This window comes from Nestor notabilis, unplaced genomic scaffold, assembly GCF_000696875.1.
Source record: "Nestor notabilis isolate BGI_N333 unplaced genomic scaffold, ASM69687v1 scaffold4117, whole genome shotgun sequence".
NCBI classification, from domain to species: domain Eukaryota; kingdom Metazoa; phylum Chordata; class Aves; order Psittaciformes; family Psittacidae; genus Nestor; species Nestor notabilis.
In genome coordinates, this window is record NW_009937653.1 from 31,233 (window position 1) to 40,878 (window position 9,646).

At 48.3% G+C, this 9,646-nt stretch overlaps 1 protein-coding gene across 1 annotated transcript; it reads right to left on the bottom strand.

Moving 5' to 3' along the window:
- Positions 1-2,593: 2,593 nt before the first annotated feature.
- On the bottom strand, positions 2,594-8,862 carry RPL3 (ribosomal protein L3; the record flags this gene model as incomplete). Its single annotated transcript, XM_010018909.1, has 9 exons — positions 2,594-2,703; positions 3,432-3,551; positions 4,040-4,135; positions 4,646-4,747; positions 5,033-5,193; positions 5,607-5,793; positions 7,008-7,143; positions 8,032-8,200; positions 8,670-8,862. Coding segments are annotated over 9 exons (1,209 nt in total), but the record flags the coding sequence as incomplete, so codon positions are not given.
- Between the last annotated feature and the right edge of the window lie 784 nt (positions 8,863-9,646).

Consider the following 9,646-nt stretch of genomic DNA (forward strand, 5'->3'; position numbering starts at 1 on the left):
CCCAGCACCAGCTGGGATGGGACACGTTCCCACGGTGCCCGGTGCTGTTTCGTCAGGGTCAGGGCTGTGCACGTCCTCCCGCGGCCCTCAGGTCCGTCCAAGCATCAGCGGGCTGCGGGCTGTTTTCTGAATGGACAGGGATAGCATTGGCCGTTTTGGAGCAGGGAAGATGCACTCAAGAAATACAAACCACATGGCACTCAAGGAGCTGCTGGGGGTGAGATGACCATGCTAGGGAGAAAAAGCTCAATATTAAGGGAAGGTGGTTTAAAAATCAACACAAACCATCCTAAAACCAGTTTCTGGGCTCTCAGGAGGTGCTGGACTTATGTGTTACCTGCACCAATGCACTGGGGACTGTCTCCATAACAGAGGATGGATGATCTGCAGGAGTGGGAAGGCTGAGGGGGGATGAGGTGTTGGCTTCCACTGGCTTCACCTCCCACCCATGCAGCTTGATGGGGACCTCCCTAGCGAAGTGCCCGGTGGCATTGCAAGCCTTCAGGGAGCCCTTGGAGGGTCTGAGAGGGATCACATAGCCCTGGAGGCCTCAGCTAAGCAAGGGTTTTCTCCAGGCCAACCCCACCAGCAAGCTCTTGGGGACAAGTGCCCCACACAGCATCTACAGAGGGAGGAGCGCCACCTCCTGACGTCGGTTGTCCTCTTGTCCCTAGGATTCCAGGATGGAAAAGGAGTAAAAACTACTTTTTTGGGGGTTTTCCCCCCTCCAGTGTTATTATCAGTCAGCGACCACTGCTTCAAGAGTAAACAAACCCAAGTCTGGCACTGGGTCCCAAGCTGAAGCAGCTCCTCCTGCTAGGTACATGCTGAGCATCTTAAACAAGGACAGCACACTTTCAGGACTGCTTCCTTCTTGGGTGCTAATTTGACTGAAAATTCCCTCCGCTACCATTGGCACTTCAAAATACATTCACCAGCTCCCAGCCTCCTACAGACCTCCCACCACAAGGCACAATTTGGTAAATTGAGGCCCTTTCTGAGATTTTCATCAAGGCTGTGCATAGCTTGCCATAGATGCTCACCCCCACCACATCCCAGTTTATCCTCATAAACCCAGTTCCCTTGGATGATTCCAACTGGTTTGACTAAGGTGGCAGGAGCAGGCAGGGCTGGCTCAGAGCCACATACTTGCTAGCCAACAAGCACATACATGCTTGAAAACAGCAAAGGAAAAGACCACCTGAGGCTTACCAACAGGCAGGAAAACCTCACTCTTCAGAGCCGCTCAGAGAACTGCAACTTCAAGATGGACATTCCTGCATCAGAGGAATACTGATTTTAAGGCTCTCTGCTACCTTTGAGACTCAAGGGGGATAAAAAGAAAGAAAATCAGCGGGTGAGACCTCTCTTGTTACACTTGGCTGAAACCAGCCAGCAGGTTCATGTGTTAAAGGAGGCCGAGAGGGAGCCAGCCAGCTTGTGTAGTCATCGAGTCTGGTTTCTAGGGAAACAAGGTAAATGTTTTTCCTCCTTTTCACCACCTTTTAACTCTTAAGAAGGCTCTTACACATCCCCACAGGAAATAACCTCTACATCCACCTTTCCCTATTTCAATTTGAGCAAACAGCATCAAAACAGGGGTCTGTCTCAGAGCAGCACTACGCTTTTGGCTTGTAGATCCAGACAGTTGTTGCCATGTCTCCAGTTATGGTCAGTGAAGGACATGCCAGCACTGTTATCTAAATTTACACGAGCCTTCAGTCGGGCTGTGCCCAAAGCACCAGTGATCTCACTGCTGCGGCTGGAGGCAGACAAGCGCTGGGGGCAGCCGCTGCCTTTCTTGGTATAACGCCTCAGCCCCAACACCACAGTGGTTCTTTTGGGACCAGTGCTGTGCACGGAGCTGGGTCCTGCACACAAGCACTATGTCTCATCTGCCCTTCACCATCAGACTGGGATGGGAACACCAGCCAAAGTGTCTCCCCAGTATTTTGAGCCATGCAGGAACGCAACAGCAGTAGTGCTTGGAGCTCTCCCTCCTTCTTGGAGAGTAGGATGTTAAGAGTCATCACCCTTCTCCCCTGCCAGGCCAGCCGGTTTCCTCTCACCAGGCAAAGCCTTTCAGGATGGGAAACTTGATTTGGGAATACCCACCTTCTGTGAGGCAAGCTGCATTTGCAAACCATGTGCAGGTTACATACCCTCCACCACAAGAGAAAGAGGAGGGTTTCCACAGCAACAGCCAGCACCAGCCACCCACCTAAGATTTAATGATGTTTCAATTGTGCGAGTTTCCTTTATTTCGAAACCTGTTTGATTCAAGGGAGGTCTTTAGTCACACAGCAGAGGATTAATAGGTGGAATAATGCCTCTGAAACAGCAAACACGAACAGGGCTCCTGTTGCTTTGCTGTTTCACACAACCAAGCAGAAATGCCTTGCTCTGCACCCCAAAATCTGTGCTCTGCAAAACCAGTAATGACAGCTTCTTTGTCATTAGAGGAACCCTGCTGTGAGTTGGGTGCTCAGGAATTTGAGCTTTGCTTGCTCCTTTGCTTGGGCTGGTCCCTCACAGGGTGCCTGCAGTGAGAGCACCAGCCTTGACTCAGCTATGTATAAACCAAGAGGCAAAGTTAATTTCTTTAAAATGTTTATTTCTTGGTCTGAGAGCATGCAGGCCAGAAGACCCTTGCACACATTAAGCTGTCTCCTCTTTTGCAATGCGATCTTTCTTGAGTGGTCCCTGGAAAAAAAAGAGAACAACCTATGTAAACAACAGCCTGCACCAAAGAGCACACCATATCACAGTCACAACCCTGTCGTTTCTTCTCTTGCTGCAAAGAAAATTAAAGCCAAAAAAAACCCCTCAATGTTGCAGCCCGTTGGAAATTGCAAGCCCCATCCCCACAGCTACACGTTTCAGGGTAATGCTGAACTTGGCAGTCACACTGCACCATATCCATGACTCTACATGGAGCAGAGAAGAAATGCTGATGCCACCTTGTGGGGAAGTGCCTGTGCAGCCACCAAGCACCTGAACCATGCTCTGACCCAGCAAGGGCCTCACACCCAGGACTCCAGACCTGCGTTCTCCAGCAAGTGACAATGAGCCCCTGACCCAGAGCCTGCTGTGAGCACCGCCCATCATCCAGAGCTGCTCTCAGGAGAAATGCAGTGCAGAGGGACTCCCCATGTGTCAGACACTGCTCAGTGCTTGTTGCACACCTCATCACTGGATGACTTGAACACAAACACCCCTCAGGCACCAAGTGCTGCCCTAGGTGAAGCGAGACCCCCGTCTGGCCCATGGTCATAACCAAGTTGGAGGATGGACCTTCTCGACTGAGGCTACATGCTTCAGTTCAGAGAAATTCTGGCCCTGTGGCAGCCCAACGATCGAGCTACCAACTGCTATTACGTGACAAGTCAATACACAGTGCAAAGCTGCCCAGCTCCAGAAAGTGTCCTTACCATGAAAGCCTTCTTCTCCTCAGCTGTCTGGAAGCGGCCATGGCCAAATTTGGAGGTTGTGTCAATGAACTTCAAGTCAATCTTCTCCAGGGCCCGGCGCTTGGTCTGCACAAGCAGGGACTATGAGAGAGACACCAGGTGAGTGAATATGCAGCAGCATCCTTTCAGCCTGCCAGCATGCTGGCTACTTCTGATCACCTCCATAGCTAACACCTCCTAAGTCACCGTGACCTCACGCTTTTGTTGCTGTGACATGCAAGGAGCACTTGCCAGTAAGCCAGCTGGCACCTTTGGCCTTCAAGGCTGAAGACTGGTGAGCTCACACAAGCGGGTGAGCCCAAGTCTACCTGCCAGTGTCGTTACCATCCACAAGAATTCTCAACCCTGAAGCATGCCCTTACCTGCAATCAGCCCTGGACTGAATGTACTTCAGAAAGGACCTCCCACTATTGCAGAGGTCATTAACGTGCAGTGGGTTTGGGTGCATGAAGCTTTTCTTTCTAGCTGGCTACCAGAGTTCCCATAGCAGAAAACACTACCTGTAACCAAAGGCAGCGCAGCTACCTTAAGCTGCTCCACCCCATCTGACAGCACATCACACTACTCACCTTGCGCAGGGTTAGGACTCTCTTCTTGGTCCCAACAACACAGCCTTTCAGCATGATGAAGTCATTGGTCACCTCACCATAGTGGACAAAGCCTCCCTGAGCAAGGAGAGAGCAGTTAGTGCTTTGCGTGAAGCAGGACCAGTGATCACAACCGCATACAGCTTGACGCTCTCACTCCACTTCTGGGTCTCGACCACTCCCACATTCACTAAAGGCCCATTTCCAGTATTACACCTTTTGCTGCTGGTCAAGTTCCTTGATACAACAATTCAGCTATTACCAAGGCTAAAAATGCAAAAGCCTGACAGCAGCAACAAGAAGCAGCTAACAAGAGCACAAGCTGCTCTCCCTGCTAAATTATTCCTTATTTACAAGTACCATTTCCAGGTTTGTAACATCTCTCTCTACTATTGCTACATATCAAATGCAATTAGCAAGTTACACAAGTCAATACTGAGAATGACTAAGCAACACTGCCTCCCACAGCTGCTGAGTTGTAGCTCAAGAGCTCTTCATTCAATCATCTTGCAGCCTACACCAGGCCCATTTGCCTCTTAAGATCGCAGCTCTCGAGCAGACTCACTGCATAGAGCTGCAACAACTCACCAGAGGGTTAATGCTCTTGTCAGACAAGTCATAATCAGTTGAAGCATTGTTTTTGATCAGCTTTCCATCCTTGATTTGGTAACCCTGGCCGATCTTGTAGATCTAAAAACGTCAAGAAGCTCTACTTAGCAAAAAGTAGTAGGAAGGACAAGTCATCAGCCAAAGTGCAAATTGTTCTACATAGAGTTGGAGAAAAATGTCTGTTGCACTTTGAAAACACGTGGCTATGTGAGAATTTGATGATTATTCAACATTACAGACCCTGGTTACTGCCCTGAGATTACATGCGAACAGAGCTAAACATCCAAAGCAAAACTCTATTCACTGTCATGCAGCAAGTGAGCCCAGCCAGGTCTTGCTCCTCCCCAGCAGTTCAGAGACACAAACCTTCTTATTGATTTCAGTCCGATGGTGATAGCCCTTCTGACCAGCGCGGGCCACTGAGAAAGCCACACGAGCAGGGTGCCATGCACCGATGCAGGCCACTTTGCGCAGACCCCTGTGAGTCTTGCGGGGCAACTTTTTGGTGTGCCAGCGGCTGGTAACACCTGGAAAAACCAAAGCAGCAGTGTCACAAACTACTGTCAAGCAGAGATGTCACTGAATTGTTCAGCTGGAGTTTAAGCCACCTTTCAAGCTGCTGTCCTAGGCCATAAAAGAGAAACCCAGACTCACATGCCAGGAATTCACTCCTGGTGAAGCACCTTGTCCCTTAACTGCCCACACACACGCCCCTCCTCCCCCCTACACTCCCCCCAGCTGTCCCTTGGTTGTGTTCTCAGAAGGAAGGCAGCATGGAATGACTCCTCACAGATGTCAGGCGCTGTGCCCAGCGCTCATTCCATGGTCTCATCATTGAACCATGACAGCAGGATGCGTTCACCACCTCGGCAACTAGCCTACACACTTGTGAAAACTCAAAACTGTATCCAATCACAGAGGACAACTTCCGTGTGTTTACCTTTATATCCCTTGCCCTTGGTGACTCCAATGACATCAATCATCTCATCCTGGCCAAAGACAGTCGACACAGGCACCTGCTGTTCCAGCTTCTCCCGGGCCCAATCCACTTTCTCAGCAACTGTACCACCATTCACCTGGATCTCCATCAGGTGAGACTTCTTCTGTCTCAGGGGAAGCAAACGCATCTAGAAAACAGGAAGGATGAAATTTAACTCTTGTTCTTCCAAGATGGACCTTAACTAGCTCAGTATCCTCCTAGTCCTGGCCTAAGCTGTTTAAATATTTCCTTTCCCAAGATAAACAACTTCAACATACTGAAGTAAAAGGCCCTTCACCAGGTAGAAAGACTGTACTGTAGCCGAAATCACAAGTCAAGTTTCTGGAAGTTATACGCCATCCACAGCACCACAGAACTCTCTATCCCCACAGCCACTACCCAAACCCCACCCAGGAAGAGCAGGAGATAATGAGGGGAATGGGTTTAAAATGAAAGAGGACAGATTTTAGATTGGACATAAAGAAGGAACTGTTCATGACTGAAGGTGGTGAGGTGCTGGCGCAGGCTGCCCAGAGAAGCTGTGGATGACCCATCCCTAGAAGTGTTCTAGGCCAGGCTGGACAGGGCTTTGAGCAAGCTCATCTAGTGGAAGGTGTCCCTACACATGGCAGGGGGGTGGCACTACATGATCTCTAAATGTCCCTTCCAACCTAAACCATTCTATGATTCTTTGTACATTCTGCCACACTGAAGGATGCTTTGGGTAGGGTCATATTTACAGTTACTTCTACATTTAGCACATGGGGACTGATACAACTATTAACAGCAGCTGCAATACTACCTTTGCTATTTGGTATGGAAATATAGTTCTAGTAAAATTAGCAGTGTCATAACTAGACTTCTCATTGCACTCACAGACAACTCAAAGATTTAACTGCATCTCCCAAGAAAGCCTGGCAGAGCTCTGATGGCTGGCAAGACACCAGTACACCACTCAGTAGTACACCTTTTCCAGCTGAGCGAAAGAAGTCACCCCAAAAGCCTCAGAGGGTCTGCAGTCCCTACAGAATGCAGCCTGCACGGGTGCTGACCACACAAACCCCAGAATTAAGTTTTCAGCCTGTTTTTATTTATAGCTGGAATTGAGAGAGCCCAGGTCTACACTGTATCAGCAAAGGACAGGCACGAAGTTCCTACTAGGGTTCAGTCTCTTTTGGACAGTGCTCAAACTTCCTGTGAGCACACACCTTGTACAGGGTGAAGACTACTAGTATTTGTATTGTGCGTAATAGTTAGCACCAGGCTGCAGGGGAGGGCAGCAATCTCCCTACAGAGATGGATCAAGTTTTATGCTTGCTCTCTTGGCTGTTTCCAGTGCACAGCCAAATCCCAGACACTTACCTGAGTGTGAGCCATGACTCTAATAACCTGGCAGTATTTCTTCATACTATTGAAATCTTTCTCCAACTGCTTTTTGCCCTCCTCATCTTGCCATTTCTTGCAGTATTTGGTGAAGGCCTTCTTCTTGGACTTGTGCCTTCAGGAGCAGAGCAGAGACAAGGTTGGCTAAAGCCCTTCATCAATCCCCAGGGTAGTGGGGATGAGCGGAAGGAGCTGCCACCTCAGCTGGTTTTGGCTCATTGCCAGCTTCTAAGGACTCTCTCTTCCACTGGCAAGCGGAGCCTGGAGCTCATCAGACAGTGGCAAAGTTGCCAGAGCTGAGCGGAGCTGCCATGAATTCCAAAGCACATTAACATTCACAGTAAAGACTGTAAAGAGATGTCAAACAATAACAGAAAAAGACAGATCTTTAAAGCAATTGTCAAGATGACTGCTATCTGCTGCAGAATACCATAATTTCCCCGCCTTGTAAGCCTGAGCTACGCCCAACAGTAAAGTCGTTACTGTAACACCCTTGAGATCATTACTGCTCTACTCTGACGTCTTTTCAGCCTGCAAAGTTCATAAACAGGCTGTAAGCGCTAGACACACTGGAGCCACACTTAGGCAAATGTGCATACTTTGAATCACAACAACAGTGCCTGGAACAGTAATCAGAAGTAACACTTGTCTTCCCCTTTCCTGAGAAAACAGGGCTACAGTCAGGACTCGACACTCAACAACAAGCACCAGAGGCGATTTCCTTATGTCCGCCCGTCGAAGTATCATCATGTGTAGCCTGTGAAAGGAGATCTCAGGCAAGAACCAACACTGGCACGCCACGCTGAGAAAGGTGCTAACACTGTGCTGCGACCCTCAAGTCATTTATACAGCCTTTCCCATTATTAGGCCAGTTCATCAAGGCCAAACACTAATTGCTGAAAAGCCTCTTCAAAACACTGTACTAACATAACCTTCAACCCAGTAGAAAAAAATAAACCATGGCACCAGACTAAGGACACAAGCAAAAGCTCTTCTCCCTTACCAGTTCTTGTAGAAGCGACGCTTACACTCATCGCTGATGTGCTCAGCAAAGATGGTCTTGAAGCTACGGAGACCACGAGGAGTCTGCACGTATCCCACGATGCCCACAATGACCATGGGAGGAGTCTCTACTATAGTGACTGCCTCGACCACCTCTTTCTTGTTCACCTCTGGATGAAGGCAGAAATACAGCACAATTAACACCAGCATCAGCTACTGAAGCTCACCTAAGCCCAACAGGCAAAATGGGTGGTAATGAGTAACAGAACCACACTCAGGACTGGACAATCAGGAAAAGCATTCCAAAAGCAATTTACTTATGTCTGCCCATCAAGAAGAGGTCATCCTAAGTAGACTCTTACAGTACAGCTAAACTAAACCATCCAGTCACTGTGCATCTTGGAAACAGGACCATTAACAAGACAAACACTGCTAGACATGAGGTATGGCTGCTGGGATATCACTCATGTTAAAGGGGGAAGGGTTTGTGTGTTTTATACCCCACCCACTCAAGGACTTTAAACAGAGTGAAGTCAAGCTAGGACTAAAATCCAGAGCTACGAACAGACAGGTCACCTTTCACCATTCATAAAGAAAAGAAAACCACTTCCTCTATTAGACAGGAACATTAATACGTACTGGATCCAGGTCTGTCAACTTCACGGACAATGTGGGTCATGCCAGCTTTGTACCCCAAGAAGGCAGTGAGATGGACAGGCTTACTGGGGTCATCTTTGGGAAAGCTCTTCACCTTGCCCCTGTGCCTGCTACTGCGCTTGCGGGGCAGGAAGCCCAGAGAGCCGTGCCTCGGAGCTGAGAACTTGCGGTGAGACTGAGAGACAAAACAAACAGTTAGTGCTTGTTATAGATTCACTTATACCCAATCAAGGGCCCAAAGCCAATTCTCTTCTTGCCTTGAAACATTATTACATACATACGAAGCATTTGGTATTCTAGGAACTCTCAGTATCAGCTGTTCAGTTTATGAATGCCATTATAAGAACGCAATCCTTATGCCCCAACTATGTTCTTCCTGGATTTCCTCAGCATCCCTTCCCTTTCAAGCTTCTTTTAAAAGATCACCAAGTCCCACTCCAGTCACCTAGCCGCAGCATGCCACCAAAATTTCAATGTTCCTCAAAGCCAAGACAATGAGGAAGCACAGAAAACTTCACAATATGTTTCAATAAATTAAACAACATAAAAATAGGCATTTCAGTTTGAAATGGCAATAAACCAGTATTTTTGGAGTGGACATGCAGTAAAAATACTAAGCTGTATTTCTACCAGCCCTGCAGCCTCTCTCAGCACCCCGAGAGCCAGGGCTCTATCCAGAGAACGCTCAGCCCAACAAAGAATCACCCATTCAATCTTGTATCCACATTTAAACACTGCACAGCTGAACATGGAGCTAAACAACCAACAGCTAAAAAATATGTTGCACTAAATAACACTGGATGCAAACTGCCTTAAGCAGATGAAATTTACCAGCCTCAAAACCGATTTTTGTTAGGATTACAAATTTTGCGGCAGGGACCGGCAGAACTGAATTTTGACACCCACACGAGATGCCTTGTCATGTGGCACAATCAAACACGAAACGTGACCCTACAGGT